Raw genomic sequence first — 20,746 nt, 5'->3', positions numbered from 1 at the left:
GGGGCTTTCTGCCCCGGTAAACGTGACCATCTCGGAATCCCACAGGGCCGTTGTAGCCTGTCCTGAGGAGTTGCCATGAGTCAGAAAGGACTCAATGGCAGTGAGTGTGAGGTCTTTTGTTTTTTTGGTTTGGGTGTGTGTTTTGTTTGACCAGAAATAGTAAGAGGATTTTTTTGGTTTGTGTCCAAAGGATATCCCTACATAAAAGTATGGTGGCTGGTGATCCAAAGGGGTTCATTTTTCTCAGCCAGAAATTCCAAAATCCCGAACTTACTGCCACCAAATTGATTCTGACTCACTGCTACCCCACGTAGAGTGTCTGAGCCTGTCAATCCTTGTGCAAGCAGCCAACTTCGTCTTCCTTTCTTGGAGTGGGCCGTGCATGTGAACTGCCAACCATGTGGTTAGCGCCCACAACCTAGCGCACGATGCCACCTAGGGGACTGTGTCTTCTTCAGGAAGTCCCTGGGTGGCACTGAGAGTTAAGCACTGGAGCCATTAACCCAAAGATGGGCCGTTGGAACCCACCAAAAGGTGCCTGGGAAGAAAGACCTGGTAGTCTATTCTCTCCAAATATCCTAGCCCCAGACAACCCCATGGAGCAGAGTCCTACTCTGGCATGCTGGGGGTGGGAGGCAGGGTCGGGCAGAGGGGAAATCTGCAGGAACCAACTCGATGGCAGCTGCTGCCGAGTCGTACGTCTGGCTGGTGAGCGTCGGTGCATCCGAGATGAAACCAGAAACGGAACCGTGTGCAGCAGGCCCAGCTCGGTGTAACTTGTCACACAGCTTCTGCTCCAGCCCGTCTTGTCCCTGGCTCATTGGCCCATTCGCCATGGAAGAGGGAGAGCTCCGCAGTTACACCTTTGATGGCCACTCGCAAACCTGAAGGTCCCGGGCCTTACTGGCCAGAATTGGAGAACACTGTCCAGAACACTCTCTTTGTGGATACTGTGTATCATCCACAACTATGGTCCTGATTCCCAGGCCCCAGCCCCTCATTCCCCCCACAGCGTTTGCCTATGGGTAAAAAGTGTTCATGACTTTTCCCCTGTAAGTTCTACCAAAGATCCCTGATGGAGTTGTGACTCATTGTTCTGCTATGATCCACAAGGTCAGCAGTTTGAAATAACCAACTGCTCCTCTGCAGAAAGACAGGGCTTTCTACTCCCAAAGAGAGTTACAGCCTTGGGAACCCACCGGGGCAGTTCTACCCTGTCCTGTGGGGTCACCGTGAGTCGTGATGGCAGTGAATTTGGAATGAAAAATTTGGAAGTTCTATATTCATGGACATATTTCAGTATTTGTAAAGACATTTGTAGAAACACTTCAGTCACGCCCATATATATTTGTGGGTGCAGTCCCCTGGTGATGTGTAGTGGGTTACAAGTTGGTCTGCTAACCTCAAGGTCAGCAGTTCAAAACCACCTGCTGCTCCAAGGGTGAAAGATGCGACTTTCTGCTCCCATACAGAGTTCCACCCATGGGAACCTATAAAGGGTCACCATCGATTGCAGTAGACCCACTGGCAGTGATTTTTCTGCCCCCCTCCTGCCCTCTGCGTTAGATTAGTCTTAGCATCCTTCCCACCTTGTTCAGCTGGAGCGCATCCGCTCACAGACTCAGAGCGGGCTGTTACGGAGTCAAGGGCAGCATTGCTGTGTAGTAGTAGGTAGGTACTTCTGTTGCCTTTACCTCATTTCTTGTCCCTGGTGCTCCCTTTGCGCTGGTCATTCAGTGCTGATCTCACCTTTACTGTCCTTCCCTTCCCCCACGCGAGTATGTCCCTACCTGCTACTTAGTAATTGGCTTTCCCTTCCCTTTCCCTACCCTGGTAACTGCCAAAGAATGCTCCCCACCCGCTACCCTCGATTTTTAAAAATCTGTGCCTCAATTTTTCTAATAGGAATTTGTCCCAAGTTTTCAATCATCTCAAGTTGTACACTACTTTTCCTCAAGTAACTTGCCGAGGTGCTAACCATAAGATCAGCAGTTCTCAGCCACCAGCCACTCTGAGGGAGAAAGATGGGCCTTTCTGCTCTGGTACAGTTACAGCCTCAGAAGCCCATAGGGGCAAGTCCACCATGTCATATGTGGTCACTGAGAGTTGGCATTGACTTGATGGTAGTGCATTTGGCTTGGTTTAATACTATAAAAATCTTCCATAACCATTTTATCACCTGAGATAATTGACAAGATTCAAGCCTAATCGGTGAAAGAGCATTTGGAATGGGCCTTTTTTTTGAAAGCCTGGTTCCTCTCCCGTCTTAACTGACAATCACTCTTTAGAATCTTCCATGATACACACTTTCTACAAATGGAACCCCTGCTGAGTCCTGTGTCCCTGCATGGCACCAATGGTTAACATGCTGGCCACTCACCAAAAGCTTGGGGGTTTGAGTCCACCCAGAGATGCAATGAGAGCAAGGCCTTTGAGCAACTTCAGAAAGGAAAACCTGCATTGACCACTCTGGATGGCCCCATCTTACTTGGGCATCCTGGAATTTGAATAGACTCAGTGGCAACTGGAATTCTTCCCCCCTGTTAAATCGTATCCCTCCACACCTATGTACACACACGTACAATAGCACTAAACTCAAGCTCCCGGTCATTGGGTCGATTAAAATGCCTAGCCACCCTTTAGGGACAAGGCAGAACCGCTCCTGTGCTTTTCCTAGGCTCTAACTCTTTACAGAGTAGAAAACTGTGTCTGTCTCCTGCGGCAATAGCATTCGGCAGAAGCAATGTATGTAAATGTTACTTCACGGAATTTCTTCTCTCTCCACACGGGTGCTGTCTTTCCCTGGGATGTCTCCTTAAATAATGATAAAAAGATCTTAGCATTGCTTGGGGCCCTGGAGGCATAGTGGGGTACTCACTGGGCTGCTTACCTCAAAGTCAGTAGTTCAAAACCACCAACTACTCTGCGGAAGAAAGATAAGACTTTCAACTGCCCTAAAGAGTAACAGTCTCTGAAACCCAGAGAGGTGGTTCTGCGCTGGCCTCTAGGGTTGCGGTGAGGCAGAATCAGGTCCCTACCAGCGAGTTTTGTTCTGTTTTAGAGCACTGCTCGATACAGTCTTGGTGCTCTTTGCTTCTCTTTCATATCGTGTCGATCTTCAGGAAGCTTCCCCAGGATGGTGTGTGGTATCGACAGCCTAAAAGAGCAAACAAAAACAGAAACATGCCAGGCCTGGAAGAGCAAGGCCGTCCACGACACGCCTTCTCTCGCAGGTGTGGACATGCTGGCAGTGTAGACTGTTCAACACGATTTCTGTTTCTAGGTACGCCATGAAGTGCTTGGATAAGAAAAGGATCAAGATGAAGCAAGGAGAAACGTTAGCCCTAAATGAAAGGATCATGCTCTCTCTTGTCAGTACAGGGGTAAGCGCTCCCTTTCCAGCACTGCCCCTTTACCTTCGCCGCCTCTTGGACACTGCATGCCACTCTCAGGTTGAGAAGCAAATACGTGCTGTGCTTCATCCTTCTTGCAAGGCAGCTCTGCATTCTGACTTGGTCTCCTGCTTCCAGCACCACCCAGCATCAAAGCCTGGATTTCCATGTGGATGGACACATGCAATGGCCTTTCTTTCTTTTAATAGATCATTTTATTGGGGCCTCTTACAGCTCTTATGACAACCCACACATCAGTTGCATCAAGCACATTTGTACATCGGTTGCCATCATCATTTTCAAAACATTTTCCTTCTACTCGAGCCCTTGGTATCATCTCCTCTTTTTACCCTCTTCCCCCACCCCCCCACCCTCATGACCCCTTGTTAAATTATATATTATTTTTATTTTCATTTCATCCAGCAAAACCTACCCACTCAGACACCCCTTTGCATGCTTGTGTCCATGGAACCAATGGCGGTCCTTAGTGTTTCAGAAGCAGGTGGAAGGATAGGTGTAGGATGCATGTAGTGTGGCCTTGACCTGGCTGTGTAAGTCATACCTGGATCCAGTGTCAGCACCTAGCCAGGAAGGGATATGAGCAATGAGACATAGGTCCAAGCTAAGCCAAACCCACTTCCATCAAGTAGCAACCTTACAGGGCGGAGGAGAATAGCTACTTAGGATTTCTGAGACTGTAAACCTCTCAGGAGACAGATCGCCCATTCTTCCTCCTGTTGACATGGTGGTGGGCTTCAACTGCCAACAGTGAGGTTAGCAGACCAATGTTTAACCGCTCCCCCTCCAGGACTCATCTGCCTATCAGAGTTGTGTCCTAAAGTATGCTCAGAGAATCGAATTGTCACGGTGAACCAAAAACCCCCATCACCTATTAATGTGAGGAACCAGACACCCAGCAGGTTTCTCCGCCATGTGCTTGGAACTGTGGCCACTGCTCTTTCTTATCGTCGTTGCGCAGGCAGCACCTGTATCAGGTGCAGTGAGAGAGCGCAGGTGGCCCAGTGTGGTAAGCATGGGGCTGCTGTCTGTCAGGCCAGCATTTCGAACCCAGGAGAAGGAAGGAGGCTTTCCTGAAGAACGACAGCAGGGGAATCGATCACTGTGGAGCAGTTTTACCTGTCCTCTGGGATTGTGATAGCTCAGAACTGACTTGACCACTGTGGGTGCGGGGTTATGTTGGATTATGTTTATGTCCTGGTGTAGCGGTTACCTATTGGGCTGCTAAACCACAGGTCAGCAGTTTGAAACCACCAGCTGCTCCGAGGAGGAGGAAGACGTTTTCTATTCTGTAAATATTCACAGTCTCAAGAGACCCACAGGGGCAGTCAGAATCCACTCAATGGCAGTGAGTTTATTTTAGATTGGATTGGGCTGCTACTAGCTTAAAGGCCTATATTTTTAATTCAAATAGTAAGACTGTGGTAGGTTTTGTTTTGGTCTTTTTTTAGTTAAGAAATACCTACTCTAACAAGAAGACTTCAATAATGTTACTTACAGTTGTTTTTGCTTTTGGCGAACCCAAGTCTACTTTTCCCATTTTGTCAGTAATCTATAGTTTCTCATTTCAGCTTTAAATCATTGTTGCTTCTGAGGAGGGGCCACGCTGACTTTCGGTGGAGAGGTTTGGGATGGAATATTGAGTCCTACGTTGAATGCTTCCTTCTGTCTGATCCTCCAGAGGGACCACAGTACTGTTGCAATTCACTCTGTAATTCTTAGACCGTACCCTAAAGGGACATCAGCGGGTCTGAGAGCCAGGATGCGGGTCTCCCAGGTTGGATATAACAATCATCCCAGCCACTCACCCTGGGCACTTCCAAGGAGTTAGTCATCCATGCTCCTGGCTGTATCTGAGTGTCTAGATCAGAGATGCGGAATGTCTGGCCCTCGGGCCATGGAAGACCCACAAAATCATCAATTCCTGCTAACATCACAGGCTTCCCCAAAGAGAAGCAGTCCCAGCCATTGCATGAGGGGTGAGCTCATTAAACGTTGGACCCGTGTGACCGATGATTGATGTTCTAAATAACCAAAAGATTGGCAGGAAAAAAAAATCCCCGTCTCTGGTCTAGATGACTCCAGCTTCTTTGCTGACTCTTGGGAGATGCCGTCCTGCTGGTTCCAACTCATGATTGCAGCATCTTTGGCTACATTTGAAGGACGCTGCTCTGAACCTTCTGGCATAGGTCTCTTGAGGCATCTAAGCCCATGTACCTCAGAGTGGAATCGCTGGGTGATGTTTGGTTTGGAGAGCACCAACCAACAAGTTAGATCAAATGGCTGTACCATCTTACACTCGTATCAGTCTATAAGTGGTTCGGTGTGTTAAGCATTGGGCTGTTAACCTCAAGGTCAGCAGTTCCAACCCACCAGCTGCTCTTCTGGAGAAAGATGTCACCAGCTGCTTTTGTAAGGCTTGGCGGTCTTGGAAACCCTAGGGAGCATCCCTACTCTGTTCTCTGGGGTCTCTAGGAGTCAGAGTCAGAGTTCTTTCTGTCCTATAGCATGTATCTTGTTCTATGCCATGGCATAGAGGAGCCCTGGCGAGGTAGTGAGTTACACATTGGGCAGTAGGTTGGTTGGTTCTTCGTATCTGGTACTATAAAAATTCCCACATTTTTTCCCTTAAGAATATCATAGACCCATCAAAAGAAAAGACAATAGACTTTTCTTTAGAATCTTAAGTCTTTTGAAGAGGAGGTAATCAGAAGATGGTCATGGTTGTGTGAGAGGGGGATCTTAACACGAGTGTTGCGTCTCTGAGCATTTTGTTAGGTAACAAGGTCCATATTCCTGCAATCGTCACATTGCACCCATGGGTGTCGGTGATCAGTGATCAGGGTAGCGGGCAGCTGAAAATCCACAGCACAGAGCCGGGTCGGAGGTGTGCTTGCTAGAACGACTTTTGCCGCTCTTAGCAAACTTTTGTTTCTTGTCTCTAGGATTGTCCTTTCATTGTCTGTATGACGTATGCCTTCCACACGCCAGACAAACTCTGCTTCATCCTGGATCTGATGAATGGTAAGCCAACTTGCAATGTCCGAATGCATGGTTAGAGACTGCCTTGATGTGACAGCTTGGCATGCATGAATCTAGGCATTGCCTTTCAGATAATTGTGCACCCCTTTGGTTGGGGAAAACCATTTACCCTCCAATTTCCAGTTAGAAATGATCTTAAAATGTTAAATGTGATTATCCTCAGGTTCTCCTCTGTCTCCTCCCAGGGTCGGGGGAGATTTCGTGTATTTTTCATTAAAAAATAGTCATGGAATATTTACAGTGAAACTTGATTTTTTGGAATGTAGCTGGCCAAGATAGTGACTTAGCTTACTTCTTGGCCCTCAACACACAGGAATGAAAGGCCCCGTGAACACAATGAGCAAAAGATGGAAATGCACTGAAATGCCAGCCTTGAAGACTGACTATGGATCCATACAGATGTTAACCTAATTTCCTCTACCTTCTTCTTATTGTTATAATTTGTTAGATTCTTTTAAATGAGAGTTTTGTATATGTTGTTTGTTCTTTTTTAAAAAATCATTTTATCGGGGCTCATACAACTCTTATCACAATCCATAGACACATCAATTGTGTAAAGCACATGTGTACATTCGTTACCCTCATCATTCTCAAAACATGTGCTCTCCACATAAGCCCCTGGCGTCAGGGGCTTATCATTTTGCCCCCTCCATCCCTGCTCCCCTCTCCCTCATGAACCCTTGATAATTTATAAATTATCATTTTATCATATCTCACACTGTCTGATGTCTCCCTTCACCCACTCTTCTGTTGTCCATCCCTCAGGGAAGAGGTTATATGTAGAACCTTATATTTGGTTCCCCCTCTCTACCCCACCCTCCCTTTACCCTCCCTGTACCTTCTAATCTTGCATTTCACAGCATTGGTCTAAGAACCATGACCCTGAGCATGCTGGGAAATTGTCATCTAGAAAAGTCATTTTCTATGGCTAGACTATAGCCTGATAAAGCTTCATACTATTTTTGTTAGCATGCACGGGGACACTCAAAAGGCATGCAGTTGAACAAATTCTTCTTCCATTTTTCTTTTTGTTGTTGTATTTTGAGTATTATTAATAATTCAAGTGTTTAGCTCAAAACTGGATCTGTCCAACAACCCGGAGGAGTTTCACAGACTTAATGTTGATCAAAAGACACTGTACCCAGATGCAGGTATTCCATATGATCTTACTTATATGAAGAGGCAGACCTGACAGATGGCGAGCAAAGTCAGAACAGTAACTGCCAGTCTGAGGGAACATGGATGAGCTACTGACAGGGATGGGCATGGGGAATGCTGTCAATCTTTTATGTGCAGAGCCGGTGGGCATCCGTAGGAGCATCTCCATATAGAGAAGGAGTCTGTGGGGCAGGCTGGGTAAGTACTCAGTGAAGTGATTTAAATCCACCAAAAACTCTGAGGGAGAAAGAGAAGGCATTCATGTCTGCAAAGATTTCAACCTGTGAACTCCTTTGGGAAAGTTCTGCTCTGTTGACTTACCTTTGGCTATACCAATACGCACATACGCGTGCATATGTATGCATACACACCTATATGTAAAACGATAGTGGATTCGGGGTTGGGGGCAAAGAGTTACCTATTCTCTACTACTAGTGAAATTGTTGGCAACTACTTGTTGAAAATGAAGCCCACCCAGTGGCCTCTAGGAAGGTGGTCCTGGAAATCTGCTTCCCAAAGGTTTCAGCCTGGAAAACCCCGTGGCGCTGTTCTACTCTGCACACACAGGGTCGCTCTGAGTCGGCATCGACTCAAGCCAACTAGAAGAACCAGGAGAGAGAGAGAGAGAGAGAGAGAGAAAATGCAAATATCTTAGACTGGGTTGTTTAGAGAAACAAAGTCAGTGACATTCATAAATGTATAAGGAAGCTTTATATCAAGAAAGTGCCCTAGACCAATGCAACTCAAGTCCATGGGTCCCATGCAAGCCAGGGCACCCTTCAGACTCATGTAGCTGCAGGCCAATGACATGGAAAGGTGAAGTGGGAAACTGGTGTGTGCTGTATCAGTAGATCTAAGATCCGAGGAAGTGTGGGAGGGCCCCGACAGCTCAGGGTTGAGCAGCCCACATGGGGCCAACCCTAGGCAGCAAGGCAAAGAATTAGAGAGAAAGAGAATTTCTCAGTTTCTTCCTTATAAAGAAGCCACACCCCCTAGGAGGTATCATGAAGCTGTGACCTGATTGACAGGTTGGACTCCACCCATCCACATTCACACAGAGTCAAGTTGACATAAAATCTGCCACAACTGTGAATTGTACCATTTTAGTTTTAGGCGGTTGTACCTTTATTGAAAAGAACAAAGGAAGGCACCCTGATTTATTTCTCTTTAGTAATGACTGGCAGTACTGCACTTAGATGATCAGGTTCACAGGTTGCCCAAACAATAGGAACACAGATGCATGTTATTTTTGTGGGTTGAGTGGGTGTATTTAAAGGGAAGATCTCTTTAAAAGCAAAGGGAGTAAAGTTGAACGTTGACATTTTCAGGTTTAGTAAAGACCTTTCCAGGATCTTTTACGAAAATCCTCGTAGCCGCTGGACAGCTTTCTCGGTTTCTATAACCCAAGGCCATGCACTTCATTTATTGTTCCAGCATTTTGTTACGGAAAATGACAAACGTGTAGCAAATGTTGAGAGGCTTCATTGGAATTTCACCAGTTATATTTGCACTATCGCTGCTTCCTCAACTGGAACTCTGGTGGTGTATTGGTTTACACATTGTGCTGCTGACCTCAAGGTCAGTTGTTCAAAACCAGCTGCTGCTCTGTAGAAAGAGCTGAGGCTGTCTACTCTTGTTAAGAGTTACAGTCTTGGAAACCCACAGGGGGCATCTCTGCTCTGTCCTGTAGGGTTGCTATGAATCGGCATTGAATCCATGACATGGAGTTTGGTGGTGATTTGCTTCCTCAGATGTCCACCCATCCAACTGACTATTGTGTTTGTCTGTCCATGAAGACAGTTGCTAAGTCGGCTCTTGGATGACCATGCAGGTGCACTCAATGATTCCCCCAAATTTTGCTGATCTTGAGTCAAGTCTGACCGATAGTGACCCTAGAGGCCAAGGTAGAACCATCCCTGTGGGTTGTGTAGACAGTAACTCTGTAAGGGAGTGGAAAGCCTTGTCCTTCTCCTGAGGAGAAGCTGATGATTTGGAACTGCAGACCATGCAGTTAACAGCTCACTAATTAGAATTTAAACATCTGAGCTGACTGCCCTGCCCCACTCCCCAATGCTGGGGTAACGGGGAGCTGAGCTATCCCAACCTGAGAACAGTGGCAGTGTCTGCCCCATCAGCTCCACCATCTCAGTGCCTGGGTTTCCGTGTCGTTTCCTCAGCTTTCTTTTTACCATCCAGAAACCAGAAGTTGGCAGTCAGACAAAGCAGAGGCCTGGCGCCCACCCCGACCCCTCTTTCCCAGCATGCTCTGTTTCTATTCCCTCTGAGTCAACTCGGAATCTCTGCTTCCAGGAGGTGACCTGCACTACCACCTCTCCCAGCACGGCGTGTTTTCGGAGAAGGAGATGCGGTTTTATGCCACGGAGATCATCCTGGGCCTGGAGCACATGCATACCCGCTTTGTTGTGTACAGAGACCTGAAGGTAAGGGCAGCCCACAACTGCTGGCTGAGACTCCCCCTTGTGGCTTAATGGGCTATGTGTTGGGTTGCTAACTGCAAGGTCAGCAGTTTGAACTCACCAGCCCTTCCACAGGAGGTAGATGAGGCTTTCTACCCGAGAAATGATTCAGAAGGAGCCCAGGTGGCTTAGTACGGTGCTCTGGCGGTGCAGTGGTTACCCTCAAGGCCAGCAGTTTGAACTTTCAGCCACTCTGTGGGAGAAAGAGAGGGCTTTCAACAGTTAAAGTCTAGTGCGCTCACACGGTCAGTTCTACCCTGTCCTATAGGGTGGCTGTGAGTCCGCATTGACTCAGTGGCAGTGAATGTGGGGTTTGGGGATGTGAGTGGCTTAGTTCTACTCCCGTAAAGGAACACAGTCTTGGGAACCCACAGGGGGCGTTCTCCTCTGTCGTGTAAGGTCTCTCTGAGTTGGAATGCTCTCGATGGCAGTTTGGAGTTTCATTTGGAGTCGTGCATGCTGTTACCATGACCACAGCAGCCCCTCCTGTGTGTAGACTGTCATTGCTCAGGAAGTCATCGCATCCTGTGATAACTCATCATCTCTTCATGTACACCCTAAACTCCATAACCCTGTGTGGATGTGTCTGCGTCTATGTATGTTTTTTGGGGGAGGGGGTGGGGCCACAGACCGGCAGGACCCCTGTCCATCCAAACCCCAACTGCCACTGAGCCATCTTGTCTCATGATGGTCCTGCCTCCTAAGGACTTGCAAAGCTGCCCATTACAGGAGCACACAGCCTCCTCTTTCTCCCTAGGAGCAGCTTGTGGACTTGAACCTGTAAGCCCTTACCCTGGGGCCCCACCAGGGCTCCTGTCATCATTGTAACCCCAGTGCCTAACGCAGGGCCAACTGCAGCGCAGCCACTGAATCCAAACTTTTCATTGATTAAGAAACAAAAAGCCAGGCAGGACATTCTGGGCGTCTCCCACTTGAAAATTGATTGTCCCTCCGTAGATGTCCACTAGGCCAGGCTGTGTGTTACAACTGGGACAAACGGTGATGAGGGGCAAACAGCGTCTGCTTCACAGAGCACTGGGCCACCTTCCCTCCTGTTAGATGCGAGGTGGTTGTAGGTCGGAGCTGAGGCTTCAAGCCTTGGTGCAATCCCCTGGAATGGTGGCCCAAGCCCAGAATAATGGAAGAGGGCTCCGGGCGAGGTGCCGCCTCAGCCAGGGAGCTCAGGACTGGCTCAGCGTCTTTGTGGATGGCACTTCACTCGCTGAGACTGCCATTCGCCTGAGGACAGCACAGAGCACAGGGCCTGGGACAGAGTGCAGGAAAGGTGAAAGGAGCATTTAATGTTGTCCTTCCTACTCAGGTAAAAAGGACCGCCTAGTATCGGGAGAAGAGTATCGGAGGTGTGTTTCAGATCCTGTCTGGAATGGCCCACTGTGACTGGAGTATCCTGATGGCGTTCCTTTCTCCAGGGAGCTAATATCACTTCCATTAGCTTGTCAGGGTTACTTGCTAAGCATCTGGGGGCGGGAAAAAAAATTTTTTGAGCTTATTGGAGGCACTCTTTCTAAAAAATATAGCATGCTTTGTAGTCCTTCAGGTTGCTTTGCAATTCTGTGCCATTGTGATCCACTCCAACTGAAGACTATGACTGGGTTTGAATCCTTTTTATGGGAGTTTTTGTTTTCCCTGCTATTAAGTAGCTATGATCTAATTCCTATTGAAAACACAATTCAAGCCATTCCTGGATATTCAAGCTTCAGTTTTAGAAGAGCTGGGCCATTATTTTTATTGCAGGCAAAACAATAATTGATCTCCAGCAAGGGGGGTAAAAACAACATTCAGATAGCTGTCATTCCATGTGTCCTGGGGAGAGGGACTTTCTTGTGTGTAGTCCTATTGATTTGGTCTAATCTGAATGGAGATGTGTTTCCCAAGTCAAGATTACAGTCACATTGGGCCCTGAGCCCTGGGGGCAGTGTCAACCATTGGGAGGCTCTGTAGGACAGCTGCTTTGTCGGACAAAGATGAGGCTGTCTGTTTCCATTGGAGCCCTGACGCATAGTAGTTATGCATTAGCCTGCTAATTTCAAGGTCAGCAGTTCAAAACCAGTAGCCATTCCATGGGAGAGAGCTGAGGCTTTCTACTCCTGTAAAGAGTGACAAATCTCAGAAACCCACAGAAGCAGTTCTGCCCTGTCCTGTGAGTGGGCATCAGCTCCATGCCAATGAGTTCGATTTTTTTTGTTTGTTTTTATTTTTGTGAGTCTGCTTCCATCAAGATCAACAGTCTGAGATACTTTCTGCTGCCCTGCAGGGTCTCTGTGAGTCAGCATCAACTCATGGCAGTGGGCTTGTGCGGTCGTTTGTGTGGCTTTGAGCTTGAACATGGCCATTATAAACTGGCAGGGTGTCTGTCAGCATGAGGGTGGATACCTGTGCACGGCTCTGGTCTCTGAGGTCAGCTGGCTGTGCCCTCTACCAGTTCCCTTTCTGCCACTTGCTTCCAGGGCCATCTTTCCACAGGTCCTTGAGGTGCCCCCACAGCATGAACCCCTGAGCTAACCGAGGGCCACTCAGCTCACTCTGTGTGGCATTTCTGGGTACAGTGAGGAGAAAAGGCATTCTGACACTCCTCGCATCTCAAATGCTCATGAATAACGTCCCTTTGCCCCTGTCACTCCCACTTTACTCTGAAGATGACCTGAAAGATGTTGCTCTCACCATCAGGTCCGATTTCTGTGGCATTTATCCCCCCTGCCCAGGCTCCGCCTCCTCCCTCCCCAGGCCCTCAAGACAATGCCAACTCCCAGTGACCCTATTGAAAGAGTCCAGCTAGTTCCAGAGGTTTCTAAGGCTGTTCATCTTTACAGAAGCAGGCAGCCTCATCGTGCTCCCAGAGTGGCAGGTGAGTCTGAACTGCTGACCTCTCACTGAGCAGCCTGATGCTTGTCCCACTGTGCTACTCAAACCCAAGCCAAACTCACTGCCCTCGAGGCCATTCCAACTCTCAGCTGCCAGGCAGCACAGGGGAGAGCTGCCCTGTGGGTTTCCAAGGCTGTCACTCTTCACGGGAGCAGAAAGCCTCATCTTTCCCCCGAGGAGCGGCTGGTGGGCTTGATCTGCGGTGAACAGCCCCAAGTGTGAGCTGTATTTAATATCGAGGAGCAAACGGCGGTGCCATAACGAGCACGCGTGGGGCCACTGTTGGTGTCAATGTTGTCAGAGCCCCTGTGATATCTTGGGGACGTGTCTCTCTCCCTCCACAGCCCGCCAATATCCTCCTGGACGAAAATGGCCACGTGAGGATATCGGATCTCGGTCTGGCCTGTGATTTTTCCAAAAAGAAGCCGCACGCCAGTGTGTAAGTAGCGCCTCGGCCCCGCTGACCAGGGCATCTGCGATGAGCCTTGTTGGTTCGGGGCTGACCTGTCCTTGCCGTCCCTTCTTCATGAACTACCTGGTCTCTGAGCAGCGGGGCGTTTCGAGATGTGGTAGAGCTGGGTGCGGCAGAGTCTTGCACTACAGGTTGTGAGGGACTTGACCGGAGGGGAGGGTTTTCTGCCACAGGTCCGGGGGTGGGGATGGTCACAGGGTAACTCGTGGGATACTTTCTCTGTTTTTCCCATTTTCTATACGGCCCTCCGTTTTACACCCCCGTGGCTGTGTAGACGAGGTATTATTGATCTACTAGTCTCAGGGTCTACGGTTCAAGCCCATGAGCTGTTCCTGGGGAAAAAGATGAGGCTGCGTGCTCTGGTAAAGAGTGCCAGCCTAGGAGACCCCCTAGAGGGTTGATCCTATGGGGTCACTGTGAAGTTCATATAAAGGGACTTGGAAAGGTTCATGGACAGCTGGAATGTGAAGATAATGCGTCGTCAACCATTTTGAAGCTCCTCTTGTGAGTCCCTGGTCCTCCCTCTCCCCCCTGCCGCTGGGCAGCCATCAACACGTGTTTGTTTCTATGTCGCCGCCTCTGCTGGACTTTGTCTAAGGCCACCGCCTGAAGCAAGGAGCCCTTAGAACCTGTGGTCCCAGCTTCTCCTTCCCCCCCCCCACCCCGTCCCCCAAGTCCTTTGGTAGCAAAGTGAAGGGATCGCAGGGCTGCAGACCACAACGTTAGCAGGAGAGAAATGACGTTTTTCGACTCTGGTACCGATTGCAGCTTTGGAAACCCACAGGGAGGCTCACTGTGGTTTGTTTGTGGTTTAAGATTGCTTCGTGGGGGAGGGGGATGGCGGGGGGAAGGGGAGAGGGAGAGCGGGGCTGTGCAACCCTCCTTCAGCCAGGTAACCTATTTAATCTGCAGTCTCTTTCCTTGAGACTCAGTGGTGATGATGGGTCCCTCCCACGGGGAGTTCCAACAGAAGGTTCTGACAGGCAAAGATGGAGCTGGCGGCAGAGAGTCCATCCAGCATCCTCCTGGACTCTGGTTTCTGCTGACACAGAGCGCTGTGTTTTCGCTCAGAAAGGCGTGTGTTGTGTTTTGCTTCCCCCCCTGCTGAGAGCCATTAGAGATCTTTATTATGATAGTGATTAAGGACACAGATCATCTACAGGCAGTTCAAGCTCTTAACAGCATGGGTCATATTGCAGACAGTAAATCACTGTGTGGAGTGGGCACAAAGAGGCCACACGGCCCTGGGCCAGCACCTCTTGCCCATGAGGTGACGGTGCGGGCTGACCCTGGCCTGAGGACTCCCTGGCACCCAAAGGTGGTGCTGTGTGGCCGCAGAGACAGAGGGGGCACCCACCGACTTTCCCTTGTGTGCTGGCACCTCTTCCTTGAAGTGGCCATCCTGGATGGGGGTGCACATGACGTTGGCTCCGTGTTTGCTCTGTGAGTGTGCCTAATGCGTGTGTTACATTGTGCACCTTGAGTCGCTGGTGGACTTTGTGGGCCAGTCTTGAAGTCTCCTTGGCTGTAGGAGTGAGGAAAATCTACGGGAGCTCTTCTCTCTGTCTGTCACCGGAGGCGAAGTGGCTCTGAGTCACAGTACTTGATGGGCTGTTATTGCTGCTGTTGTCAGGTGCTACGGAGTCGGCTCTGACTCATGGTGTCCCCACGCACAGCGGGGGAAACTCTGCCCTCTCACTTCCACTGCCATCGAGTCAGTGCTGACGCAGAGTGACCCCCTGTGCGTTTCTGAGACCCTAACTGTTATGGGGTACAAAGGCCAGTCTTTCTCCTTCAGATCTGCTGGTGGTTTTGAACTGCCGACGTGTCACCACTACACCACTGGGCCTCCTTCCAAACACAGCCCAGCCCTGCACCATCTTCAACCTTGAGCCCGAGGTTGGGGTCACGATGGCAATCCATCTTATAGGTCTTCCTCGTTTCTGCTGTCCCTTCACTGTACCAAGCAAGCTGTCCCTATCCAGGGACCGGTCTCTCCTGACAACACGTCCAAGGTACGAGAGACCAAGCCTTGGCATCCTGGATTCTAAGGAGCATCTAGGCGTACCTCCTACAAGACAGATTTGCATGTTCTTCTGGCGCCCGTGGCGCGTTCAGTCTTCTTCACCAGCGCCAGCGTGCAAACGCATTGCTCCGTCTCCTGTCCGTTTTAGTGCGCGGCCAACTTTCCCATGCAGATGAGCAGATTGGAAAGACCATGGCTTGGCCCAGGCACACCGTAGGCCTCACAGTGTCGACTCTTTGCTGTCGACACTTGTGTATCAGATTTCCTCACTGCAGTCTGTCGCTGGATTGACTTTGCGCTCGATGCGGAGCAGCGTGCGCGTGTCAGAGGCCGCGTTACATCTGCCGGCCGCCTCCACTCAAGTGCTGGGAGCCCGGATGTGCTACCACTCACTGTGGGAAGCACGCGCCTCTTCTCCAACCTCCGCGAGAGGATGGAGACAACATTAGCAGTGGGGTGTGCTGGGATTAACCTTTGCATGAGCAAACAGAAACATTAGCACGTGGCTAGTCCAGGATTCCTCATGGCCACCCTGCAGGACAGGGTGGAATTGCCCCCGTGGGATCCTCAGATGGTCGCTGTGGGAGGCTGGGCTCCATGGCAGGGAGGCTGTTTGAGTCTTATGAAAGCCAAAGCAGCATTTCCTGGGCGGATCGAAGAGAATCTTTTGCATTTTTAATGCTACAGCTTATTTGGCATGTCAATGCAGTCAGTTGAGCGGAGTCATAGCTGAATCCCAAGAGTTCATAAAAGTCAATATTCCAAAGAAATCCACCATCTCTTGCAGGTTGTTTGTTTGCTTCCATCTAAGGCTCAGGAGCCCTGGTGGTTGAACGGGCTGCACTCTGGGCTGCTAAGCACAAGGCCAGCAGTTGGAACCATTCAGTAGCTCCGTGAGGAGAGAAGAGGCTTTTGTACATCTGTTAAGAGTGACAGTCCCAGAACCCCACGGGCAGTTCTGCTCTGTCCCATAGAGTCACTGTGAGTCAGAATGGACTGGATGATAGCAGTTTGCTGTTGTCCTTGTCACTGCAAGGTTGAAGGGGAAAAGCCACTAGCTGCTCCACGGGAGAAAGAGATTGTCTTCTCCCACACAGATCGACAGCCTTGGAAACGCTTGCAAACACAGGGTTGCTCTGAGGCGGAAGGGCCTGGGTTTGGATGGAGTGGTCGGGTCCGGCTGGCCTCTGGCTGCAGCTCACATGTGACCCCTAAGAGGCAGGCTGCTGTCTTGGTTTCTGCAGAAAGGAGACTTTTTGAGCAGCATTCCCGGTGGAGCTCACAGCACATGGAACTGGGCCCAGGAAGTGCCTCTCGGGCACATGGTGTGTGTGTGTGTGTGTGTGAGAGATGGGCAGGGGCAGTAGTCTCAGCCCAGCTCAGGTAGGTTCATTGAGGTGCTCTGAGCCCACTATCACGTTCACAGAAAGCCCAGTGTTGTGTGTGTGTGTGTGTGTGTGTGTGTGTGTGAGTGAGTGATAGGCAGGGGCAGTAGTCTCAGCCCAGCTCAGGTAGGCTCAGTGAGGTGCTCTGAGCCCACCGTCACGTTCCCATAAAGCTCAGCATTGTAAGTACTTTCGCTCCCTTTGTACCTGATGGGAAGTAGAGTTCAGAGAAGTTCCATTGGCAGGCTGGAATCAGTGTTCGGTTCTGTATGACCCCGTAGCCAGTGCCCATCCTTCTACACAGGTGGAGTCCCCAGGGCCTTACAGGGGGCTTCTTAGGGCAAGACAGAAGTGCTTTCAGCCAGAACCCCTGCACTTGGGTTCTCAGGTCTTCAGGGAACTGAAGCTGTCATCCTGGGCTGGCCCATCCCTGAACAGTGCCCAGTACACGTAGCTAAGCTTCCTGGCCAAATCCCTTGTAGGATGGAAGGTGCTGCTAATGATCAAAAACTACAAATTCATTGTGGAGTAGAGAGAAAACTCAGGAGCATGAGGAGGCTTTCAACTCCCACAAAGAGTTACAGTCTCAGAAATCTACAGTGGCCGTTCTGCTGTGCCTTGTAAGGCCAAGAGCCGGAATTTCCCTTAACGGCAGCGAGTGAGAGGAAACTGAAAGGACTCTTGGAGTTGAGCAGCTGGCCAGCATCCGATGGTGGCACTGTGGGCTAAGCACTGAGCTGCTAGTTGCAAGGCCGGTGGTTCAAACCCGCTAGCAGCTCCCAGAGGGAGAGATGAAGCCTTCTGCTTCCGTGAAGATTGACGGCCTCGGAAACCCTAGGGACTCTGTCCCGTCGTGTCACTCGACCTGAAGATGGAGGGGGCGAGGTTGTGGTGACCACCAAGCCCTATCTGTGGTGGCACTGTCCCCAAGGGTACAGGTGCTGCCACAGGCTTAAGAGTGTGGTGACCTTCAGGACACCCCAGTGGTGGCGGCAGAGAAACCCCATCTCATGGCCATTGGGGGCCTTCCTCAGTGTCCAGAATAAGCTTGCAGGATGATCTACGTCCCTGCCATCTCTCTGTCTTCACAGAGTGACTGCCACTTCATACAGAATCCCAGGGCTGCCGGGTCCCTGGGCAGCACGGACCTTCTGCCTTCCCCTAGATTACTTGCATACATTCTTCTCCTAGGAATCCAGGCCACTCTCGGGGGGTGGGGGAGAGGGGGTGCTAGTCTCACCCTGTCAGACACACTGTTTCAACACATCTCTGCCATTAGTGGGCTCTCTTGGTAATAACTCCGTAGAGCCTTCAAAAATAAGATGCAATTAAAACAGTGGATCCAAGAGGATCTACTGGGCCAGTTCAATTCAAGCAGAGAGGTCTGCTCAGAAGGTTATGACAACTTGGTTTGCGGGGAGTCCAAAGGGGTCGGTCATCTCAGTAGATTTCCTCAGGGACAGAGGGTGAGTACAGGAGCGTATCGGGAAGCAGCGTGTGAGCCCAGAGGGAGGATGTGTCCAGAGGCGGCAGTGTTTCATTTGGATATTTTTCTGTGATAAAGGTTGTCTGGTTGTGCAGCGGCGCCTTGGTTTGCTCTTGACGACCTACGATGGGCAAGCTCTGCTAAGCTCACATCCCTCCTCTTCTCCCTAGCGGCACGCACGGGTACATGGCCCCCGAGGTGTTGCAGAAGGGGACGGCGTACGACAGCAGTGCTGACTGGTTCTCCCTGGGCTGCATGCTCTTCAAACTTCTCAGAGGGTGAGTCATGGGCTGGGTGGGAGGCTGGAGGAATGAGAAGCTTCCCGACCCCGGCATCGGGGAGTGACTATGAGTCTGAGCAGCTCTCGGCTGGGGGTTTAGTGAGGATATTATTTGGGCGTTGCTGTGTGGTGCTGCAGGTTAGGTGTGGGGCTGCTCACCACGAGATTAGTGGGGTGGTTTGAACCCACCCGTTGCTCCCAGGTAGAAAATGGAGGACGGCTAGCCCATAAAGATGGGTGGTCGCGGAACAACTCCAGCGAGCAGTTCCCCTCTGTCCTGGGGTCACTCTGAGTTGCAAGAAGCCCTGGTGGCAGAGTGGGGAAGCTCTGGGAGGCTAACCACAAGACGGGGAAAGTCAAACTCACCTGCTGTTGCTCCAAGGGAGAGGGATGTGGCAGTCTGTTTGCATAAAGCGCTCCCCCTTGGAAGCCCTGGCGGGGAGGTCTTCGCTTTAAACCACGGATGCTATGGGCTGGAATCAACTCGACAACAACTCTTTCGGTTTGGGGATTTTTAAGGGGAGAGACCAGTCCCGGTAGAGAGGCATCACACTTGGGAAAGAAGCTGGGCAGCAAAAAGAAAAAGACGGCCCTCCATCGCAGAGATGGACTGACAGTGGCCGCAGTGCCGGGCTCAGCATAAGAACAATTGTGAGGGTGATGTGATGCACAACCCGTCAGTGTTTCCTGCTGTTGAACTTGGGTCGCTTTGGGTCGGCATGGCCTCAATGGCACCTAATAACAACAATAGCAACCTGTGTGTACGGCTGGGTAGACTAGAGAAACAAATTCATGGACACACATATGTGTATAAGAAAGAGCTTTCCATACAAGAGCAGGTAAATATTGAGAAAACATCTCAGCCCAGATCAAGTCCATAAGTCCAATATGAGCCCATCTGTCCGATACCAATCTATAAAGTCCTCAGACTCACGAAACACATGCAGTGATGCTGAATGCAGGAAGATCGCAGGCCAGTGGGTGGGAAGTCTTGTGGATCCAGTGGTGTTGTAAGCATGTCAGTGCTGATAGGGGTCTCCATGTGGCTTCTCCGGCTCCAGAGGTCTGGCTCCATCAGTCTCTCTCCATGTGTCAATAGAGAGTCTCCAAAGGAGTGAGCAGAGAGAGAGAGAGAGGGTGTCTCCTGCCTCCGGGGAGGAATACCAGAGTTCCCAGAATCCTCAGGAGAAGGCCATGCCCACACAGAGGCCTCATTGACTATGATCTGATTGACAGGCTAGACTCCACCCTACACTCAATCCTCAAAGATTGACAAACGATTGTCCAACGGTTACATAACTACCACAACTTGTAACCAAAAGGGTGGAGAACCGAGCCCACCCTGAGACACCTCAGAACACGTGGCAATTCCCTGGAGCACAGTTCTACCCAGAGACTGCCGGGTACCCGTGAGCTAGAAACAACTTGATGTTAATGGTTTGTATGATTTGCAAATGTCATTTGTTTTGAGCAGTCTCCTTCAATGTGGGTGATACATCGCCCCCCAAAGTCAAAAGCACCACCAAACTCACTACCATCGTCAGCACTGACTCATGGAGACCCTATAGGACAGTTTCCAAGATGTGAATGTTTACAGGTGGTGTAGAAAACCGGGCTTTCACCTGAGAATCGGCTGATGGTTTCGAACTATCGACCTTGTGGATCGCAGTCCATCCCTTAACCACTATGCCACTGAGACCTGCAAAAGCAGTAACTTGCACTTTATCCTGGATGGCGAACTACTGTACAAATGTTTTAATTTCTAGGGGAGCTCTGAGTGATTTTTTTTCCTGGAAAGGGCTGATGAACTTGGGGGTCTATGATCTAGAAAATAAACTTGTTCTTTCTGTCTTATAAAATTGGGAGTTTGTTGCCAGAAAGCTTAGGGGTAAAAAGATTTCAGCCCCATGTGAGTGCTGTGTCATCGAGTCAGTTCCGACACACAGTGACCTTACAGGACAGAGTAGCGCTCCTCCAGTGTCGTTTTTGATTTTGTCTTTTTCCTGTGATCTCTTTTGGAAGCAGACTGCTAGATCTTTTCTCCCTCGGACCAGCTGGTGGGTTTGAACTGCTGGCCTCGTGGTGAGCAGTCAGATGCTTAGCCATTGTGCCACCAGGGCTCCCTTT

The 20,746-nt window shown here is 50.0% G+C and overlaps 1 protein-coding gene across 1 annotated transcript in view; it reads left to right on the top strand.

Moving 5' to 3' along the window:
- The window catches only part of GRK3 (G protein-coupled receptor kinase 3), a 141,312-nt gene that overhangs the window by 80,820 nt on the left and 39,746 nt on the right, over nt 1-20,746 (top strand). Inside the window, exons 9-13 of the mRNA XM_075534361.1 lie at nt 3,284-3,383; nt 6,356-6,434; nt 9,921-10,051; nt 13,315-13,409; nt 18,510-18,617. Coding sequence (XP_075390476.1) covers nt 3,284-3,383; nt 6,356-6,434; nt 9,921-10,051; nt 13,315-13,409; nt 18,510-18,617 — 513 coding nt within the window. The remainder of the gene's footprint in view (nt 1-3,283; nt 3,384-6,355; nt 6,435-9,920; nt 10,052-13,314; nt 13,410-18,509; nt 18,618-20,746) is intronic.

This window comes from Tenrec ecaudatus, chromosome 16 (genome assembly GCF_050624435.1).
Source record: "Tenrec ecaudatus isolate mTenEca1 chromosome 16, mTenEca1.hap1, whole genome shotgun sequence".
NCBI lineage: Eukaryota > Metazoa > Chordata > Mammalia > Afrosoricida > Tenrecidae > Tenrec > Tenrec ecaudatus.
Note: the sequence above shows the minus strand (reverse complement) of the source record. Positions and strands in the feature narration are given on the sequence as shown.